The sequence below is a fragment of the Vanacampus margaritifer genome, chromosome 16, assembly GCF_051991255.1.
Source record: "Vanacampus margaritifer isolate UIUO_Vmar chromosome 16, RoL_Vmar_1.0, whole genome shotgun sequence".
NCBI classification, from domain to species: domain Eukaryota; kingdom Metazoa; phylum Chordata; class Actinopteri; order Syngnathiformes; family Syngnathidae; genus Vanacampus; species Vanacampus margaritifer.
In genome coordinates, this window is record NC_135447.1 from 14,003,106 (window position 1) to 14,026,362 (window position 23,257).

The 23,257-nt window shown below is 43.2% G+C and overlaps 1 protein-coding gene across 1 annotated transcript; it reads left to right on the top strand.

Annotated features, from left to right (window-relative positions):
* The first annotated feature begins 8,103 nt into the window (after positions 1 to 8,103).
* On the top strand, positions 8,104 to 21,720 carry fgfr4 (fibroblast growth factor receptor 4). Its single transcript, XM_077546852.1, has 21 exons — positions 8,104 to 8,681; positions 9,919 to 10,123; positions 12,959 to 13,146; positions 13,226 to 13,376; positions 13,455 to 13,505; positions 14,066 to 14,335; positions 14,476 to 14,565; positions 14,661 to 14,827; positions 14,915 to 15,038; positions 15,846 to 16,036; positions 16,123 to 16,261; positions 16,344 to 16,537; positions 16,607 to 16,752; positions 17,014 to 17,135; positions 17,222 to 17,332; positions 17,453 to 17,643; positions 19,000 to 19,122; positions 19,397 to 19,467; positions 19,537 to 19,674; positions 19,786 to 19,891; positions 21,073 to 21,720. The coding sequence occupies exons 2-21, from the start codon at positions 10,033 to 10,035 to the stop codon at positions 21,247 to 21,249; spliced, it is 2,841 nt and encodes a 946-aa protein (XP_077402978.1). The 5' UTR covers positions 8,104 to 8,681; positions 9,919 to 10,032; the 3' UTR covers positions 21,250 to 21,720.
* Positions 21,721 to 23,257: the final 1,537 nt, after the last annotated feature.

Consider the following 23,257-nt stretch of genomic DNA (forward strand, 5'->3'; position numbering starts at 1 on the left):
AACCAAACATGTCTCTGTATGGACATCCTGCGCACGTCGCGCCGTGTTTGGAGGGCACTAATCTGGTCCGGTCACGCCCCGCCGCTGCCAACTATCTGGAACAACGCACTCCAGCGGCAATTATGTTGAACTTTGGAGACAAAAGCATGTCGGAGGGCTCTTACTCAGAGCTTTTGGGGACCTCAACATGGCAAGTGCATGTATACTCATGGAAGACTATTTTAGGGTCTCCCAAAACTCACTCAGTAGTGTCCCCTATAAAGTTAGAAAAAAAAATTAGCAGCTGACGCAACTTTCATTAATTAAAAAACTAAATTGGGTGGTCAATCTTGTCAATCTTAACAGGACACACAGAAGAGACTCAAGGACCCATCTCCGAAATTGAACAGGAAGTCAGCCATTTTGGTTTCTACTGTAGCCCCTTTGAAAGTAAAAAAAAATAATATATATATATATATATATATAAATAAAAAATAAAACATAGCCCCTGACACAAGTTTTGCCAATTGACACAAAATTGGGTGGGCATGTCCATCATAACAGGATGCACCAAAAAGTCTCAAGGACTCATGCCTGAAATTGAACAGGAAGTTGGCCATTTTGGTTTTTAGAACCAACCATTTTTAGACGAATTCCCTCAGTGGTGACTGTTTACAAGTTAGAAAAAATTATCCTCAGACACCAATTTCACAAATTTACACAAAATTGAGTTGGCATGTCCAACACAACAGGGTGCACCAAAAAGTCTCAAGGACCCATGCCTGAAAGTGAACAGGAAGTCATTTTGGGTTGAACCAGACATTTTGAACGAATTCCCTCAATTAGCAAATAACTAACATCAATTTAATCAACTTACAAAAAAATTATGCAGACACGTCCATCAGGATGTACTTTAAACCTCAAGTACCCTTGTGGCAAATTGAACAGGAAGTTGGCAACTTTGGTTGGAATCAGTCATTTTGGGTTAATTTCCTTTGTCATGCTTCTATGAAAGTCTGAAAAAATTAGCACCTAATGCTAGTTTCACCAAACAAAATGAAATTGGGCTGACATGTTAATTATAACGTGATGCACAATTCAGACTGAAGGACCCAGTTCAATCAGCAACTGCTGTCAAATAAATGCCATTTCTGGGAATATGCGGGTAACTAGAAATAGAAACAGTACCTGCTTTTGCCAGTACGAAAGCATCAACCGCGATATCCGGGTCGCGTACAGTGCTACAGGTTACCAGAGTTCAACTGTGCCACCAAGGCTACATACTTCAAAGGCGGCCCAAACAAATAATTAACAAAGTCAGCGAGATTAATTAAAGCAGCGGGGTTCAAACAGAGTTCATCCTTCTGTATGTGATGGGGTGGGCTGGAGGGTCCGGTTGGGGTCGGCGGGGTGGAGGATCAGGCCTCCCTGCTGGATGTGATTAGGAGAAGAAAGGGAGAAGAGGCGAGGGCAAATAGTGCTTCTCCATGATATCCATCATCATGCAAACAGCTGTGTGTGTGAGAGTGTGTGTGTCGGAGTGTAGGTGTGTGTGCTATAGAACTTGTGCATAAGAAAGAAATCTTTCTTTTGTGGAATATACAAGAGGAAAACACCTAATATGAGCAAGCGTTTTCAAACTCAAAAATGTGAATTTGTTAATTTTCTTCAACTACTAATCACTTTCAAGCTTCTACATGAAAACAAATCCTTGAGTGTGACTTGCTTCGAATAACTTTTGGGCTGTTCAGTATGTTTGTCTTGCCCGGACCACCAGTACATCAGATGACATGTTTGTAGTGTCTCTTGCTGAGAAGACCACCAAGCACCCCCGACTACCTGGCCCTCCATCTGACTGATCTCTCTTTTTGCCCCCCTCTACTCTGCATCACAAAGTCCCGTCCTCCCATCTCGCCCCTTTGTGTTGCGAACATGCCAAGTAATGATTAACACAAACATGCAACAATGAGCCCGACCAGCGTGGCACGCCGCCAACTACAAGAAATTACCACCTTCTACTTGTTTGGATTACAGATGTATTCACCTTAATTATTTGGTGTCTAATTTCTTAGTTTTTGTTGTTCTTGGTTGTCATCACTAACTTAGCATCACTGATTAACCGAAAAAAATTAAAAGAAAGTAAAGTATTTTATCTAGCAAAATACAATCCTGCAAATAATTAAAACTTTTAGGTTGAATTTCTTTCAACCACCAAAACATTCAAGTTCCTACTGAGTGTGACTAGATGGGTCTGAAAATATGATGCCACATGTGAAAGAAGCACCTTCAAAAATTCAATAACACTTCTGTTTTTTGGCAATTAAATTTTTGGGGTTGAATTCTGAGTTTTTCAAGCACCAAATTATTTGAGTTTCTATTACATGAATATTTATGACTGAATAGGTATGAATATCATGACTGACACACGATCTGGAACAAGCACCTACAAACTAGAAAATGACAGTTCTGCTTTTATAAATTTAAATTTTAGGTTGAATTGTGAGTTCTTCAAAGACCAAATCATTTGGTATTCTATTGCATGAATGATTGTGACTAGATAGGTGTGAACTATGATCACATACTTTTGCAGCTGACGCCCAATCTTGAACAAGCAAAAATTACAGCACTGCTTTTGTAAATTAAAATTTCAGGTTTACTTCTGAGTTTGTTCAACCATGAAACCATTTAGGTTCTAAAAGTACAAGTCACAGCAACTAGATAGGTATGACCATACAGTATGCTGATGCAACTATATACAGTGAGGAAAATAAGTATTTCACCCCCTTGTGATTTTGTGAGTTTGACCCTTTACAAAGAAAGGAACGGTCTATAATTTTCATGGTAGGTTCATCTTAACAGTGAGAGACAGAATATTAAAAAAAATCCCAGGAAATCACATTATATTAATTTTAAACATTTATTTGTCTTTTATTGAGGAAAATAAGTATTTCACCCCCTAGCAAAACATGACTCAGTACTTGGTGGAGAAACCCTTGTTGGCAAGCACAGCGGTCAGACGTTTCTTGTAGTTGGTCACCAAGTTTGCGCAGATCCCAGGAAGGATTGTGGCCCACTCCTCTTTGCAGATCCTCTCCAAATCCTGAAGATTTCGAGGCTGTTGCTTGGCAACTCGAAGCTTCAGCTCCCTCCACAAGTTCTCTATAGGATTAAGGTCTGGAGACTGACTAGGCCACTCCATAACCTTAATGTGCTTCTTCTTGAGCCACTCCTTTGTTGCCTTTGCTGTATGTTTTGGGTCATTGTCATGCTGAAACACCCATCCACGACCCATTTTCAATATCCTGGCTGAGGGAAGGAGGTTCTCACCCAAGATTTCCCGGTACATGGCCCCATTCATCCTCCCCTCGATCCGGTGAAGTCGTCCCTTACCCTTAGCAGAGAAACAGCCCCAAAACATAATGTTTCCACCACCATGCTTGACGGTGGGGATGGTGTTCTTGGGGTCAAAGTCAGCTTTTTTCGCCCTCCAAACACGGCGAGTCGAGTTGATGCCAAAGAGCTCGATTTTAGTCTCATCTGACCACAGCACTTTCTCCCAAGCCTCCTCTGAATCATCCAGGTGCTCATTGGCAAACTTCAGACGGGCCTGTACATGTGCCTTCTTGAGCAGGGGGACCTTGCGGGCACTACAGGATTTCAATCCATTACGGCGTAGTGTGTTACCAATGGTCATCTTGGTGACTGTGGTCCCAGCTGCCTTGATATCATCAACAAGCTCCTGCCGTGTAGTTCTGGGTTGTTTCCTCACCTTTCTCATGATCCGGTTCACTCCACGAGGTGAGATCTTGCGTGGAGCACCAGACCGAGGGAGATTGATGGTCAATTGGTGTGTCTTCCATTTTCTAACTATCGCACCAACAGTTGACTCCTTTTCACCCAGCTGCTTGCTAATGGTCTTGTAGCCCATTCCAGCCTTGTGCAGGTCTACAATCTTGTCCCTGGGTCTGTGGGAGCCAGAATTCTTGCTGGTTGGTAGGGGGTGAAATACTTATTTTCCTCAATAAAAGACAAATAAATGTTTAAAATTAATATAATGTGATTTCCTGGGATTTTTTTTAATATTCTGTCTCTCACTGTTAAGATGAACCTACCATGAAAATTATAGACCGTTCCTTTCTTTGTAAAGGGTCAAACTCACAAAATCACCAGGGGGTGAAATACTTATTTTCCTCACTGTATGATACGGTGGTTGAGATCAGATCTAAAACAAGCACCTCCCAAAAAGTAGATAACAGTTCTTTTTTTGTAAATTGAAATTTTTGGTTGAATTCTGAGACGTTCAACTAGCAAACCATTGGTGAGTAGATAGATATGAACCGGATGACGTTGGATGTGCAACAATGAGCCAACATCCAGAAAGGGCCCTAAAATCAAAATTAAAGCACTTGATGCTGGATGCTTGTTGAATTTTTACCCCCCGACACACACACACACACACACACACACACACACCTCCTAAATGACTATTTTAGGGTTATCTTGTGGCTCCCAAACGGGGGCTGTGATTAGAATTGGATTCCTCCGGCGTCCCGCCGCTTTATCTGATGACATCAGTGATATCGACCGGTTCCACTCCTGGTGCCCCCGGGTCGAGATAGCAATGATAGCCCACCCCTCGCATACTTATGCTAATGAGGTCGTGGGGGCAGCAATGGTTGGTGCCTGACAACTGATAACAAATTGAGCAGGAGGTTGGAGGTTGGGGTGGGCGGCTGATCAAAATGACCGGGTGAGGGTATGTGGGGAAGGAAAGTGAGGTGGGCTAAAGGTCAGGAAGAATGCGGCAAGGTGCGGCTGGTCGCTCATTAGTCGGCGTCACAGCGGGGGGGCACATGGTGACAACATCAGGTCCCTTTCACATTTAAAGATCCCCCCGCCCCCTTCCCCACAAACAATGCGGCATCTTCTTTCAAAAGAATATCGTTCCTTTTTCGACATCATTTGCATGTGACTGATGTCATATTTAATGAGGTCATGTGACCTGCTGCTTAGTGCTAAAAAGCTACAGGGACACTAATGTGTTTATTGGCTTTTTGTGGGGCTCACCATGCGTGTGTATACTGATGATCATGAATGCGTTTTAGGCATCCCGAACACGTCCCCACAAAACTTACTCAGTAGCGCCCCCTAGAAAGTTGAAATAAGTCAGGCTTAGACATCTGTTTAGGGCGGTCAACATGAAACTGAGTGGACATGTCTATCATAACAGGACTCACAAAAAAGTCCCAAAAGACCCATACCCCAAATTAAACAGGAAGTCAGCCATTTGGGCTCGAAGCAGCCATTTTGGGTCAGATCCAGCAGTAAAACTAGAAAAATTTACCCATCAATACCAGTTTCAAGTGGACAAGTCTGCCACCTTGGTTTTGGGCAAAATCTGGAAACAGGTGACCAAGAATCAAAAAACAAAATCTGGAAACAGGTGACCAAGAATCAAACATAGTACCTCAGAACAATGAGGCAGACATATTAACCGCTGGGGCACAGTGCTGACCCAGATGATTTATATTTTCTTTGCTTCCTATGGGAAATCATACATCGTACATAATACGCTTAACTTGGAGGAAACATGGTTTGGAGCTAATGGGTTAGCCACAGTTGTTAAAGTCCTCAAGTAAATCAATTCCAGATTGTGCAGTAATGTTGCAAGATTATTGTTGCGCCTCTGCTTTTATTGTGATGACAACAGGATGTACTATGAATGGTGGGGAGGCCAATCATAAGCTACAAAGGCCTTGACCCGGATTCAAACTGCGGTTACATGATACCTGCTCCAACCAAGCAAGTCACTGCCACGCTCTCACAAACTCCACTTAAGGACGAGGGGCGGGTGGGGGGTGGAGGGGACTCCCACTTTGCACGGGGGCGCCAAATAACTCGCCATGCACGCAGTTTAGTTTTAGCCGCTTCAGTGTGGACATCAATTTCGGGCTTTGGCCTTTGGTACCACTCGGGGTCAGATGGTGCTTTACGGCGAAAGTCAAAGTACACAAATAAAGGAAGTCATAAAGCAGATAAGGGCTGCGCTTAATGGCCACTGGCGCTGATCGGGCTTCGGGGGGTGGGAGGTTGGGTGTGTGTGTGCGGTGGTGGTGGTGGTGGTGTGTGTGGGGGGGGGGGGGGCGTTGTCCTGAACACAACACAGCACTTTTTTTTATAAACTGACCTTTGAGATGTATAACAAAAAAACAGCCTGTTACGAGGACACACTGTAATACCAACTTGAGATTTATGACCATCATCTTGTCTCCAGGATGAGAGTTTGACAATGATGATGGAAGACTTCATCGCCCATGATGCATTGCGGATAGCAACAGTAGCCATTGAAAGAGCCTGTAAGGTAAAGTAAAGCATCAGCGGTTAGCTGGCGCAATTGCAACGTTCACTAAGCTAGCTAGCTATGCCAAGACCCCGAAAATGCATCTCTGCTTCAGATATGAAAGATGCGAGATGAAGTACTACCCATTTGATTGACGTCTCACAGTTGAGCGGGTCGTGGTTTCGCAGCAGACACGCCCTCCGCGGCAGAGAGGAGCGGACGGCTTAATTTTTCACAATTTTGAAGCTTCATTAAATGTACTTATTCACTTTTTTCTAGGTTATTAAAAAACACACTTTTGTGTGGTGTGCCAATTTTAGAGGAGATATTTATTTTTTTATTTTGTAGGGATGTTAAGCCATTTTCCCCGCTGGGAGATTGTTACAACTTACTCTAAGTGTCCATTCATCTCTTGTATTTGTCCATGTTTGTGTACTTTAATATTATTTTATATTCATTGAAAACCCTTGCATTGTTCAATATTGTTGTTTAAAAAAAAAAATCTTTATTCATTTGAAGACTTCAATATTATTCATTTATGTTTAACCAGCATTTAATATGAGAAAATACAATCTTAGTCGTAGAGAAGTTTATGGCCACACTCAAATGACAAAAAGAAACAGTAAAATGATGGCTAAAAATAAAGTTACATAATTATCCTTAAAAAAAAAGAAATTTTTTATAATACATTATTTTAACATGTTTTAATGTGCTTGACTCTTACAATAAAATTATTTATTTACATATCTTAGTCTTAAAATTTGTATGCAATATTAAATATTTTTTTTCATTCTTTTAAAATTGGAATTGTATTCTCTTATTTCTATAATAGTTGTATTGTAATTGTTTAAAAAAAACACTATTTAGTGTAACTTAGTGTATTTAGTTATGATCAATAATTGCCCCCCCCAATTGCATAATTAGTGGCTTATCGTTATTATATACATAGCTATTCATATTCATTGAGCAGTGATAAATTTATTAGTCAAGATATTAATTCCCCACGTGCATTCTCATACCAGAAAAAAAATTATCATCAGGTGTCCATTAGCCTGTGGGTCAGTTAATTAGGTACCACCTATGAGATAATGTATCACTGAGAGGTATACTTTGAACAATATTTATGATTGTTCATGATTGTGGTTATACTGCTAATTTGTAAATATTTCTATCAGGTATTGTAAAAAAATGTTTTAATAATATTAATAAAAATAAATCATAGTTGCAGTTTAAAAAAACCCCGAAAGAGTTGGGTCTAATGGGATTACTCCGTCTCCCCCTCCCTCCCTTCTTTTCCTTTACTGATGCAATTAAAACATGTAGGCAGTTCACAAAGCATTCACTCAATAAAGCCACTTAATTGGATGCGTCTTCTCCACAAAGTGCCATCCACCCCTCCCCACCACCGTCCCCCCTCCTCCCTTTATGCTATATTTGCATAAAGAGCAATTAAGGCGCCATAAATGGGTACTTGTCAAAAATAAATGTTTTAATAACCCGATTTATGGCGGGTGGGGCACGCGACCAGACAACTCAAGTCAAAATTATTTAAAAAAATAAGTTTTATATAGTAGACCATAAAATAAGATGTACCGGTATTGCGGTTGAAGTTTTTCTATTTATTTTTAATACTAGCGTTGGAGGTATGAGGGGGGTGAATAAAGGGAGGAAGGGGGTAACAGAAGTGCACCCTCCCCTCGCTCTGTCACACACACACTGACGCACACACAAACACACCCTCCCCCAGCCACTCACACCATTGTTGTTGTGGCTGCGTGCTGGTGTAGCGGCAGTGCAGTTGGAGACGAGCTGCAGCACGGACGCACTCGGGCACCCTCACTAGTAACTAAACTCAAGCCTTGGCGGAGGTTGGGTGAGACTTCACACGCGTAAAGCGACTCGCAGTTGGAGGAAGAGCAAAAGAAAGGAGCACCAAGGACGCTGCGTAAAAAGACGCACCGGCTCAGCCCCCCTGGAAAAAAAAAAGAGGCGCCGAAGTCAGAACGGGACTCACCCGGGCTAAGCGGATAACCGTCGCGCCGGTCACCGGGGAGAGGAGGACCACCTTCCCCTTGTGTGCCCCCTCCATGGATGTACTTTGAGTGGTTCTCCCCGATCCTCGCACCAGGGCCCCGGCAGCTGTCGCCACTCGAGGGGGGGATACGGTGGATGGTGATTCTGATGGATTTATAAGCCTGCGGATACAAGAGCCCACATAAGAAACTTGAAATTTGTTTTTCTTTGAAAGAGACACAAGTGGACTACATGAGCCTAATGAGGATTTCAATATTCAAGGACTGGGATAAGGAGTGATTCTCCTCCTCCAAACAAACAAACAAAAAACAGCCGAAGGAAACAAGAGGTACATGAGCTTCAATGTGTTATTTCATTCATTTTCTATAAAACGAAAAAAAAAGCTCCACGCTTCATCTACTATCTTTTAAATTTCATTACAGTTGAAACGCAACGCTTGTTTGCGAGATAGAACCAAACAAATGAGTGCTTTAGACATTGAACCCGGCTGAAGAGCGCTTGTGTGCGTGTGCGTGTGTGGCTGCAGTGCGTGGAGTTTGGACTTTTGGCACGTTTACACGCCTCACAACTTGAAGTGTAATTAAAGAGGGATGCTTGCAACTCAGCTCGGTTCCCGAACCCTTAAAAAGTATGAGATTTTAGAGTTTTAGACTGTGTTGGTTGTTTTGTACCACACACTAAGCACTGATTTCATACCATAAAAGCCTGACTGTAAATGTTGAATGCTCAATCCATATGACGATAGTAGAAAATAAAAATACACAATCAAGTAGAAAGTTGTGAATGTGGGTTTGGAATTTTATTTTTTAAGTCCTGCATTGTGGGTGGCGTGTAGGTTACTTAAAAGCATTTAAAATGAAATGCGTGTGAGAAAAAATTCAATTTAGATACATGATAATGCTCGTTTTGTGTTCTTTATTGAAGGAAATCACAAAATGAAATAAAGCAGTCATGTTCAGAAATCGTAATTGGCTTGAGAGATCCAAAAGGTGCCGGTTTATCTCTTGTTCATTTACATGTTGTTGTCTTTTGTGATAGTAAAGCCAGATAACTCGAGACAGAATTTGCATTTGAGAGAGTTCTCTATGTTGAGACGTCACGGACACAAAATAATTGATTCATCAAGACTGTTTGCAGAGATGAGGTATTTTCTTTAACCTAAATATCAAAGAAAAATTATTTTCATTCGATCATTAGTTTGACAGAAAATGTCGACAAGAAAGTATACAGATTGATAAATTGGCATGGAACCAAGCGAGAGACGATGTTGACCTTCATATCCCGTGTCTCCCTGGCAAGTTCCAAGTGTTTTCCCCAGTCATGGCCCATTATCCCGGGCCGGCCCTTAGCACCGTCCATTGACAAACAACAGGCGGTAACAGCCCCACTCCTTATTCATGACGCAGGGGGAGAGCCCTGGACAATGTAAGACGGAACGGACGAGCGGGGCAGTTCGCTGGACATCTGGTTAAGAATGCAGCTGCTCCCAGTCCAAACAGTCACTCTTTAGTTTGGATTGTGCAGAGTACCTTCAGTAAAGTCTTATTCTTGTTTGGCCTCCACAGGTTCCAGATTCGAGGACTGGCAGTGTTGCCGATGCCAGAAGCCGGCGTGTGAGGCCAACTCCGGGCTTCCCGCATTTACGTCGCAACCTTTGTACAAGCCTCGAGAAGATCAGGATGGCAAGGGTCTGCGCCTTGTGCCTACTCCTGCTCTGCTGCTCGGACCGACTCTCAGCCAGATCCCATGACGGAGCGGGAAGAATGAAAGGTAAGAGAAAGGAGGACGGCTACTACTTTTGTTGATTCGGCGGTTGTTGTGCCCATTGGCTTTATGAATCTTGGTTGGAGTCCAACTGCAGCACTTGGATGATCAGCAGCAGTATTTTTTTCAATCTATTCGGGTCGCAGGTGAGCTGAGCGTTACCTACCTGACCTTGGGTGAGAGGCGTTGTACACCATGGACTCAGCCAATCACAGGGTGCATACCTGTATATACATTAAGGACAATTTAGTCTTCAATTAACCCAATGTGTGTTTTTGGAATGTATGAGGAAGCTGGAAAACCAACACAGGGCGAACATGCAAACTCTACACAGAAAGACCAGAGCCGAGATTCGAACACAGAACTTCGGAACTGTGAGGCAGACATGCTAACCACTAGTCCAACATACTGCCACCCCTTAATTAAATACATGTTAATTTCCGGCCAAGTCCCTTGACTAAACCACAATCTGGATAGTCCTGCATGGCAAAAAGCTAATACATTGGAGGGACTAGGGGGGTTATTTCCCCCCTTAGTTGAATTCCAAAGTAAGTTAGGTGGTTGCACTGTAAATTCCAAGTACCTTCACCTCCAGCGAGATGGTGAGCACAAAAGGGGCAAAGTGTGTTTTGGCTGCCGTGAAAAGTGCTACCTGATCTGCCGCAAGCCCCGAGGCTCGGAAGTGCAAGTCTGCCGGGTCGCATGCCAGCTGCAGAGGAAGACGAAGAACAAGTAGAAGAAGAGGAGGAAGGCGGTAGTGGGAGGGATAGGGCGGTGTTCTTCCGACCGGTTTCTCATTGATGCTTTTCAAACAAGTGCCAAAAGCAGTAAGGCGGGCAACTGTGGATAAATAAAAAAAACTTGAACGCTTTCCACAGTTGGAAATAAAAGGATTTATTTTTATAGTTGTTGAGAGGACTGACAAAAGACAATGTTGATGCTTGCTGGGGGGCATCAAGCACGTAGGTTTTCTCTCTCCTAAGGCGAGGCTAGCTGGGGCTTGCTCCATAGACGGCGTCCTGACTTTATTTGCAAGACAGACGAGTGAAGATCATAGATAGACGAAGACTTTTAGGATGCATTCCAACCTCCCCCAGGAACGTGATATGTGGAGACCACAAGAAAGAACGTAACAAGAAAGAACATACCCGAAATGTCCTTAAATATTTCATTCAAAGTTAAAGGACGGAAATGTACTTAACCGCTAGTAGTATTGACAGAAGTGTTTCATTGTTGAAATCTTTAATTATGGTCTCGCTGTCATTGCCTCCGACAAGGACTTTTTCCCATGAATGTTGGACAAAAGGAATCGTGTGATCTAAAACCCACCAGAAGGAACACAAAGGGAATACCCTGAAATACTTCATGAAAAGAAACTTGGTTTGGTCCATCGTCAAAATCTTTAAGAACAGTCTTGTCTTTATACAATTTTGTTGCCGTTTCCGCCATCAAGAAGTTTTTCGTGGCTGTTGGACTGAAGGAAACTAAGGGAATAATGCACGAATCTCAATTTATGACAATCCAGGCCAATGCAGAAGAGTAGAAATCAGATGTGATCTGGAAACCACAAGAAAGAACACAACCAAAATGTGCCTAAATACTTTACACAAACACACTTTACAAACGGACTTACAAAAATGTTCACGACATGAGCAAAAGTGTGGGAAAATGTCTAGGTCAAGGAGTTTTTGTCCATGTGTATGAATCTCAGTTAATGATATAATCCAGGAAACGCAGAAGATGGGTATCTCACTGGTCCAAAAGCAGTTTGTTTTGCCTTGGCAGAGGTCTGTGCTCGTTGGTACAAAACAGAAACAAAAAAGTGGATTATTTGTGGTCCTAATGGCGGGGGCAACATCAAGGAGCAGTGACCGTGCCAAAGAATCTTTAACATTGAGCTGGCCTTTTTCCCCCCCGGGGGTGCATCTGCTGGTCAAGCTATTCAGTGAGACCACCGAGAGGCTCGTTATTCTGACAGCTTGACTTGAAAGCCGCTCTGGAGATTCAGACTCGATTATTGTTTTGACACTCGGCAGCCTTTGCGTTTGAATTCATGCACAATTTAGTCCGTTAGATGGCGAGTTGCGCTGCCAGCCCGCCGCCCGGCCGCCTGTCTAGCAGTTTGTTTGTGTTTGTGCCTTGTTTTGTTTGCCCCCTCGCCTCTGGGTGACAATTCACACCCCGCCGCAAGTTCAACGGCAGGGCACGGCCGTCCCTGTCCCTGCAAGTTCATTAGCATGAGTCTTCGGACTGTGGCGACCCAACAAACTGATTTGTGTTTCCATGCAGTCTGCATTTTTTTTTCTTCTATGCTCAATGTTGCAATTGTGCGTTTTTTTCCCGAGTACATTAGTAGTGTGTGTATTTTGGGGCAGTTAGTGAAAAAAAAGACCCGCACTTCACTCTGACAGGGGAACAGATTGCCTTTTCACTAAGCGCTTGCAGGAAGCAATCAAACAGAAAATTGCCCTGGAAAATTGCTCGTTCTGAGTGACTGAGCGGTAATGGAGGTCCCCGGCCGGGGAGAGCATATGCTGCGAGCAGAGCGAGTGGGAGAGCACATGAATGGAGCGAGTGACCCAATGAATGGAGGCCACTGTGGCCGATGGTGACACGATAGTAGCCAGGTTATCTGGGCACTCTATCACTACTTCCTGGTGGCATTAAGCGGCCTCGATCGGGTAGAAACATGATGTTCTCCTGATGCCGGATGTTTTAGGGGCCAACTAAAACCAGCAGGATGTGCTACAATTGTTTTCTTCTTAACGCCTTCAGGTCAGGATCATTAGGACTCTGAATTAACAGTACCTATAACATTTCTCATCTGTTTTCACTCGCCAGAGCTTCGGATTTCCAGACCTCTGATCGTGCCAGGATACCCAGAAAACATCACAGCGACTGTGACTGGTGAGGCGAAGCTGCTGTGTAAAGTCCACCGGCCGGGATCCACCAAGGTGCAGTGGCTGAAGGCGGAGCTTGGGGGGCCGGGTCGGGGCCAAGAAGGGCCGCCACGCCTCAGACCCCTCACGGTGAGTGGAGATCAGCAAAAACCATGTGCCTTTGTAGCTTCTTAATTAGTCACCTGGCTAAAACCTGCCTTGTGTTTAGCCCCTGCAGAAAAACGTGTCAAAGGTGAACACGTTGCATCTGTCCAACATTAGTCTGGAGGATGCAGGCGAGTATATCTGCATGGCCGAAAGCAAACACAGAGGGAAAACCGTGCAAGCTATGAGGTCTGCGTGGCTGGAAGTTCTGCCAGGTAAAACATAATCCTATGACCCTTGTCTAACCAACAATCAATAGCCTTCATTTGTAACACCACAACGCTCTTGCGTAGGTACCATCATTTCCAAACTGGTGGACATGAGGGACACAGTAATCCCACAAGGTAACGTCATGCATGTAAGCTTTTGCAAAACTTGACAATCGTCTTAACTCTAAATGGTCACTGTCATCATAAATGTGAGAAGAATGTAAGAAAGTAAGACCTACAGATCTCCAGTGAACCTTCACCACCCACCTCGGGTTTGCGCTCGGTCTACTGTCACACTCCGACATGTTCATTAGCTTCATTCTCTCCTCCTGCCTCCTTTTCTGTTTGTTTAAAATGAACCAAGAGGGCAGGGAGCTTCACGGTGTTCGCTTGATCGGTCTCCATCTCACAATGATCCACAAAAGGGACAACAAAATGAAGGAGTGGGGGTGGGTGGTGAGGTCAGGTTGGCCAGGCAGTCCTCATCTCCATGGCGATGTCATTGTTTGGGGGTGAGGTATAATGGGGGGAGGTTCCAACTGGCTTTAATATGTTAAATAAAGGGGTAACCCATTGACTGGTCTGCTAGATTTAATCACGCTTGTACAAGTAGTTTTTGTCCAGTTGTGCTATCAAACAGCATTGTTATCTTTGGTGGTAGTGATACCATAACCTTTTGTGTTAATTCCAAATAGACGTTCTTGGGGATCTGAGTGAGGACCACTCAGAGCATCTCCTCCTAGAGCTGGGCAATGTCCTGAAATTGCACTGTGACATGACCACTCGGCCAGGCATGGCGGTCAACTGGTACAAAGAAGGAAACCGGCTGGTGCCCACACCTCGAATCAACATCCGTGGTGCTGCCATGGAGATCTCTGACATCACATACCAGGACTCGGGAGTTTATATGTGCGCTCTCCGTGGAACCAGAGGACCCATGCGGAACTTCACCGTCACCGTGACCGGTAAGGACGCAAAGTAAATAACCAGTCCAAAACCTACCTTCATTGTACAGAGTGAAGTTGTATCCAAACAAGACACTGTCACTCAACTAAATCATGCCCTCACAAAGCACCAGTTACCATTCATTTTATTTACTTAATAGACTCACTGGGTTCAGGGGATGATGACGAGGACAACGGCTTGGATGACTCATCATCTGAGGTCGAAAATGACCAAGTTTATCTTTCTAGAGGTGTGTTAGTGGTTTGCAGTGTAGCTTCCGAATGAGCTTTTAAGTCCACCTGTAGCCTGTAGGCTGTAACCTTTTCTGTGGTCTGGTCTTTACAGGTCCTTACTGGACCCACACCCAACGTATGGATAAGAAACTGTATGCCGTTCCGGCGGGCAACACGGTGAAATTTCGTTGCCCAGCCATGGGCAGCCCGATGCCCAGTATTCGTTGGCTCAAAAACGGAAGGGAGTTTAGAGGCGAGCACCGAATCGGGGGCATCAAGGTAATACAAATTTCTTTCCTTTTTGGATTGACCTTCGGTCTACAGTAAGACTCATTGGTGTTTTTTTTCTTCTTTTTTTTTTGCAAGCTGAGGCATCAACACTGGAGCCTGGTGATGGAGAGCGTTGTGCCTTCAGACAGAGGAAATTACACCTGCATGGTGGAAAATAAATACGGCTCTATTTCTCACAGCTACGTCCTTGATGTCCTGGGTAAGATTTAAAAAAAATTGTGTCAGTCCATGGGGGATTTTCCTTTAACGTTTCTTGACTGAGTGTCTTGAAGAACATTTTAACAGCTTCAGAACTGGCTTGTGCATGCTAAAATGCTAAAAAGTAATGTTTCCCTGGGCTGAGGTTGTAAACAGTAAGTCCATAAAACGAATTAGATCTTAAAAGTTTAAATTTCAAGCCATGCCATCTGACTGACTATATTCATGGCAGCCACTGCAGCGGTCATTACTAAGCTCTTGTGGAAAAAGCATCACGCCTCCAAATGAAAGCCTCCAGTGTGAGTGGGAGGATAATCGGGGTGGTGGGGTGAGTAAAAGGTGACGGGGCGCCTGGCGTCAGTAATGGCGAACAGGATGTGGACGGTCAGGCGTCCAAAGCAGTTTTCTACCTGACCTGTGACTGGAGATTGAGGAGGGCAGTGGGCTTGTTTGTTCATTTGTTGGCTGTCCGTCCACAGCGGGGTCAATTTCCCTTTCCTGGCCGACTGGGGGAGAGGACTAACGAGACAGTTAACGAGATCAGAGAGCGAGACTAACTGCTGATCAAAGAGACCCCGGTGGCCAGCTGACAAATACCATTGGCATTGCCATTGGAGGCGAATTCCATCCAGAAATGTCATTCCTTGAAGTATGACTAGTTTTCGACAAGTGTAGCACAGGATAGTTTTGATGCCCCAATTTTCAGTATTTCTGAAACTCTGCCCTTGAATCACTTTTCAACCCAAAATAATGACAGTAGCTCCAGTTAGAGCTTTGCTCATTTCTTGATACCCTCTTTTCCATTCAGAGCGCTCCCCCCATAGGCCCATCTTGCAGGCAGGTCTACCGGCCAACACCACAGCAGTAGTGGGCAGTGACGTCCAGTTCCAGTGTAAAGTCTACAGTGATGCGCAGCCACACATCCAATGGCTCAAACACATTGAGAGGAACGGCAGCCGATACGGTCCCGACGGGACGCCATACGTCCAGGTTCTTAAGGTTGGTGACGTTTTTATGTCTATGATCTTGTTTTGTCACCACGTTGTTGGTGCTAACCTCTATTTTGTCTCTGGCGTTTAATGTAGACTGGCAGTCTGAACATATCTGAGGTAGAGGTGCTCTACCTGTCTAAAGTCACCATGGAAGACGCAGGAGAGTACACCTGTCTGGCTGGAAATTCAATCGGTTTTACACACCAGTCAGCCTGGCTCACCGTACTTTCGGGTAAAGGAAAAAAAAAACATTCTTGGCAGATTTGACAACGTTTCTGCGCCATGTGTCAACAACTTATGAACTCTTCCTGCAGAGGAAGAAGTCGCAGACTCCATGGACACCATCGAGACCAAGTACACAGATATTATCATCTACGCGTGTGGCTTTCTGGCTTTGATCATGGCCATCGTCATCGTGGTTTTGTGTCGGATGCAAGTCCACCCCAGACGGGAGCCATTTGATGCCCTCCCGGTCCAAAAGCTTTCCAAGTTCCCGCTGCGCCGACAGGTACATATCACGGCAAAAGTTTGTCTTCATGATTCAAGAGTAAGAGTTAAAGTTGCCGCTTTGTTTCAGTACTCAGTAGACTCAAACTCGTCAGGGAAGTCCAGTGCGTCTTTGATGAGGGTGGCTCGCCTTTCATCCAGCTGCTCTCCCATGCTAGCCGGAGTGATGGAGTTTGAATTACCACATGACCCCGACTGGGAGTTCCACAGGGACAAGTAAGATACCTGAAATGACATCTTCCATTGTAGGTTGTGCTAAAATCTGTCATGCCAAATAGCTGCATCTTGAGACATTTGTCTTCAGCACGGATTTAGTTCCCAAGACTCAGACACAAGATTTTAAATTGTAGCTCTCTGGTCATGCAGGGGACCTAAAAAGGAACCTATGTTTGAAGAAATCGGAGCCCCAAATTATGGCTGTGTACAACTTTCATTTGGACGCACTTATTTTTAACCAACTCCTGTCCTCTCCTCTAGCTTAACACTGGGGAAACCTCTGGGGGAAGGCTGCTTTGGCCAAGTGGTTAGAGCCGAGGCCTACGGCATCAACAAAGACTGTCCGGACCAAGCCACCACAGTGGCAGTTAAGATGCTTAAAGGTAAAAATTATACCCTAGAAATTTTAACTTCAAAATAAGTTATTTTAAGTCAGCTTTTTTTTAAAGGTTTGTTTTTACTGTTACAGACGATGCCACAGACAAAGATCTTGCAGACCTCATCTCGGAAATGGAGCTGATGAAGGTGATGGACAAACACAAGAACATCATCAACCTGCTTGGAGTCTGCACTCAGGACGGTGAGTTAGACCTACGATTGCGCTCCGAACAAGGGACTGAGGCGATGAACATTTGATCCCAAACAACAACAGAAGTAACCTAGTTTTCTGTTCTCTTTGTGGTCTTACCTGTAAAACCAGGACCTCTGTATGTACTAGTGGAGTACGCCTCGAAAGGCAGTCTGCGTGAGTACCTCCGAGCGCGACGGCCTCCGGGCATGGACTACACTTTTGACGTCACCAAGGTGCCTGAGGAGCAGCTCACCTTCAAGGACTTGCTGTCTTGCGCCTACCAGGTGGCCCGGGGGATGGAGTATCTCGCTTCGAAAAGGGTATGTCTGGACTTCATTCTTCCTCCCAAAGATATAGAAAGATTTTAACCAGTTCCTCAGTACAGTGAACGCTGGTTTAGTGTGGTGGATATGATGCAGAGCCACTCTGATAGGTGAAAATCTGCGATATAGAGAGACCTATACAGCCTTCTTTTACCCTAACATCAAAACTCGCCTGCTTCAACGATGAACCACAAAACAGTGGGGCAACACTGTATTATATTTGGATTGTTGTTTATAGACACTTTAAAGTTGTTTGTGTAGCGTAGATGCCAGATGTTTTCTGGTCGGCGGCTTTGGGACATTCATTGTGGTATTTGATGTTAATGCAACCATTAGAATGCATTTGTGAGCTTGGACAGGAAGTGTCGCCAACAACATGGGTATATGAAAGTTCAAAATTGGATGCCCTGAAACAGTCAAAATCTACACTATATTCGGGTGTTAAATGAGCAAACTGCCTTAAGATCAATAGTCCAGATGGGTCTTTTTTGGCAATATTCTTAACCCCCCCACCTTTCTTTTTTTGTTATTTTCTCAGAATGTTCTCTGCTCTCACTTATCAACACGCTTCTTTGTCTGCCAGCCGCCATCTCAGACTCAAGTCCTGTTTACTCTCCTCCATCCATCTGTCTGTCCCCGCCATCTTCAGGCTTTTGTCCCTTTTAGCACCGCCATAAATCTGTTAGCAAACAGACCGTCTGGGCGGAGGCATCGGGTTTCTGGGCTGTGAGGCCACTGCCAGAGCCTGAAAGTAACCCTCCATTATGGGGAGGCCCGCAAACCGAGGCCGGTCTCGCAAAAAGCCTGAGTCTATTTCGAATGAAAACCAAAATAAGCTTTAATGACACCCATTCAAGTCAAATAAACAGTGCCTTTCAAAACTGCCCCCCACCCCCCTTTAAACGCATGCTTTTCTATATTAAGATATTTGCGTTGAGTAAAATTCCATCTGTATGTTGACATTCACCAGAACAGACATTGACCATTCAGTTGAGTCTTAAACCTAGGGCTACTGGTTAGCATGTCTGTTTCACAGTTATGAGCTTCTTGGTTTGAATCTTGACTTCAGCCTTGCTGTGTGCAATTTGGACGTTCCGTCCGGGTACTTTTTTCCACATCCCAAAAACCTGCATGTCAGGTCAATTGAAGATAACCGTCTTCTGTCTCTCCATTTCAATCCAACCTGTCTAGACAGAGCCTGTGTTGTGTTTAAGGTTTCTTAGTTAGAGGGAGTTTTTCCTTACCTCCGTTGCGAAGTGCTTGCTCATATGGGGTTCATTTGTTTTTTATTTAATGTATCTGAATAGATGGGAAGTCTTAAACCATCCTCTCCCTTGGCTTTTGTTCTCACAGTGCATCCACCGAGATTTGGCAGCCAGAAATGTCCTGGTGACGGAGGACAACGTGATGAAAATTGCAGACTTCGGCCTGGCCAGGGGCGTCCACCAGATCGACTACTACAAGAAGACCACCAACGTGAGTCTCGGCTCCTCCTTAGCCACTTTGTACTTTGCTGTACTTCAAGACGGAAGTCAGATGTTTAACTTTTGATTGGCAGGCAGCTTAATGGGACGTAATTACAAACGTGGGGAGGGTGGCGGGGTGGCAGCTTTGGCCAGACTTTAGCAGGGACGTGTCTCTTACAGTCAGACAATGGAAGTTGTAGTTTTAAATACGTGCAGCTGTGTTGGCACGCTAACCCAGGGGGCGGAGTTCTAATCTGTGTCTGTACGCCACCCGCCCAATGCAGGGACGCCTGCCAGTAAAGTGGATGGCACCCGAGGCCTTGTTTGACCGGGTCTACACACATCAGAGTGACGTGTAAGCACCACACAGCAACAGCAGCCACAAATGTTTTGGCTGTTTTAAAACCGAGCAACTGTTTGGCAGGTGGTCGTTCGGTGTGCTCATGTGGGAGATCTTCACCCTGGGGGGCTCGCCGTATCCCGGTATTCCCGTCGAGGAGCTCTTTAAGCTGCTGAAGGAAGGACATCGCATGGACAAGCCCTCCAACTGCACTCATGAACTGTAAGCTTAGAAGATTGCCAGAGGCAAGATGTTGGTTTGTCTTGTCTGTTTTCTAATATTATCACTGGTGGTGGTTGTTTTTTTTTTTTGTTTTTTTTTTGTCCCGTGAAGCTACATGATGATGCGTGAGTGCTGGCATGCAGTTTCCACCCAGAGGCCCACCTTTAAACAGCTGGTGGAGGAGCTGGACAAGGTGCTGCTGTCTATATCTGACGAGGTAATTTTAGCAAACTTCATTACATATATGCTTTAGCCAAGCCCAACTATAATAACATTTGTAAAATCTGCTTGGACAAAGTCAATAAACAAAATATTAGCAAAGCTACCTTGAGTCATTAGGGTAGCTCAGCTTGCACACACAAGCTAAGCGTAAACCAAGCTACGCTAAATTTAATTCCTTACTGTACAACAATAGCGACAAATTAGCACAACATCGGCCAAGTTGAGCTTATAAACAAACTAAGCTAAGTGTAAACCAGGTTACACTAAGATGAATTTCTTAGGGTCTTTGCTGTGTAACATGGGCAAATGGGCAAAGCATAAAATTAGCTCATCTTTGTGAAGTCATTAAAGGCATCTGCTCACTAACTTGCACAGATAATATTACGTCATGCTAATGAGGATAAGTTAAACTGAGCTAAGCCAAAATGGAATATAAATACTTACTGGGAAGCTAAGACAAACTAAGATCTAATTTATTACGTACTGTGTCTGTTAGCGATGAGTTAGGCTACACCAACTAGGCCATGCCAAACTAGTTTAAAACTAAGATATCTGCAGGCTAGCTTAGACATATGAAGCAACAAGGTGGACCCAAAATAATTAATATTTCATTACTTTTGCTCTACCAAACAATTGGGGTCAAATTATCATGTAAAAACAAATCTAATTAATAAAATACATAATATACAGTAAGGCTTTTTTCAGCATCATCTTTGCCCCATCTGTCAGTTTGCAAAACCAAATGTAGCCCTTAAGCCCCCCAAATTTGCCCACTCCTGGCAGCACACGTGCGGGCCAGATGGCCTCGATTCTTTCACTAGGATGTAAAATTCGGTGCAAAACCCCAAAAAAGAAAACAAAATGTTTTGGGTCTAAAGTGAGAAGCAATTGCATGTTATTGATTTGTTAATGAACTACAGATGTTCTCTGCATCACAAAGTAGCCACAAATGAGCCCAATGCTGGTCCAAAAAGCGCCGCAGTCCAAAAATTCTGCAGCAGAACAATCTAAAGTTTATTTCCTGGAGAGTACTCACATATTGTACTAAGTCGAAGTACAGATACTTGTGGAAATAAAAGCACATACGTATATTGTAATTGTTACTTCAAAAAATGGAGTTAGCCCACTCTTGTTATCATTCTTTTTAACACATGCATCCTCTGTGTCTCCGTACAGTACTTGGACCTGTCGACGCCCTTCGAGCAGTACTCGCCATCGTGCGAGGACACTTCCAGCTCGTGCTCATCCGACAACGACTCTGTTTTCACGCACGACGCGCTGTCCACCGAGCCGTGCCTGCTAGGCTACAAGGATGCGCGCCCCAACAGGGACCCCAAGACGGCGCTCCGATAAGACCCTTGAGCTGGTGGCCACGTTTGGACTTTAAAAAAATAATAATTATGGAGCACTGAGGACGGATGTACTTTGGGCAGCGACAGCCGGGACGTTTTGGTAAAGCGCGGCACTAAAACCCGAAGACATGCCGCAAGGAGCTGGAGAAGGGATGCCCCTCCCTCCCCAAATGTTATTTTGAAAGACGTTTTATTTTAAGAAAAAAAAATATAGATTTATTTTACTATGTTAAAAAAAGAAGCGATTTTTAATTATAAATCTCTCTATATAAGATTATTTTACTTTTGTGTTGCTTATTTAAAACAAAAAGTCTTAAATCTCAGGATCTCTTGTGCTGAAAAGAGAAAAAAGAAGTTGGAGGAAGTGCCTGAATTTATGATTTCCTGTGAATATATTAGAATAATAAAATATTGTATGTATATATCATCAAGTGGTAACACAAATTGCCTTTATAAATTATTTTGTATGACACGAATTGGAGTGATGCCTCAAATGTTTGGACAAAAATCACCACGACTCATTTGGATGGGGTGGGAGTGGGCTTGGGGGGCTGAATGTGAAAGCCAGTGTGATTGATTTGAAATAGAGGAGCAGCCAGGGAACAGAGATGGAGGGAGGTGGGGCGGTGAGTGGGAGTGGCGGCTAGATGACCGGCCGGCCTCCTTTGTGAGGCGCTAACCCTTCACCCAGGCCCCAGAGTGCCGGCGAGGGGGTCCCCCTTGAGCGAAGGGGTCCCCGGGCGGCTTGGACAATGTGGTCTTTAAATCGGGTGTGTCCGTGAGCCCACTAGAGCTTGTGTGCAAATGAAGAAAGAGGGGCTCTTATTATGTTAATAAATCACATAACAGCGCCACCCTCCACCCCACCACACACATACCAAACAAACGCCCCCCTATCTTTTCAGCCAGGGCGCCATCTTTGAAATTTTAAAGTCTTAATTCACTTTGGCCAACACGAGCAGCTGCAGAAAACGCATCCCACCTCTATAATTTTTTTATTTTTCTTGATCATTTTCATGAATACCATTTATTTTTTGGAGACAGCATTATAAAAAAAATATCTTTACATTAAAAAATATATTTATTAACTGTGTTCATTTATTTTAAATTTGTTTACATTTTTAAATTATACTTTAAAGCTTTAATTTTTTTTTATTGGAAATATATAAGGAAGGAAGGAATATATATATATATATATATATATATATATATATATATATATATATATATATATATTTATTTTTTGTGTTGGAAGTTTTCAACTAGATTTCTTGACTATTTTCATAAGTAGAATTTTTATTGTATTCATTAAAAAATGATTACAATCGTTTAAAAAATATTTATACAATTATTTTCAGTATGACTGCTTAAATTTTCGAAACAGCATTTTTGTATATCTTTTGAAATATATTTTAAAAGATAAAGATTTTTTTCATTTCATTTGCATTTTTTTAATACAACAAATTACAAAAACATTTGTTTAGCTTTTAAAAATGAATGCTGATATTTTTTATTTTTCTTCTTTGGATGTTTTTTTTTTTTTTTAACTTTCTTTAGATAATTTCAATATACATTTTTTTTAAATCTTATTTTTAATTATTTTTTTATTATTATTATAATTATTATTTAATTTATTATTCCTTTTTAAATACAAATTTGATGTATTTTTGTTGGGAATTTTCATGAACTGTATTTTTTTTTATCATAAGCATTTTATAGTTTTTTTTAGACTTGTAAATAGATTTTGAAATGAATTGATTTATTTGTAATTACTACATTTTTAAATCAACTTTTATATCATTTTTTAACTAACTTAGTTTTTTGTAAATGACTGGTAAAGTTGCATTTGTAGGACCAGGAAAAAGTAGAACAACACATTTCTGTGACTGCGAGAACGAGAGGAGGGAAGGAAGGAAGGAAGGAAAGAAGGAAGGAACAAAAGAAGAAAGGGGAGGAAAAAAGAGAAAGAAGTGACGTGAGGAAGACGAGAGACAGACGGGCGCTGAGAG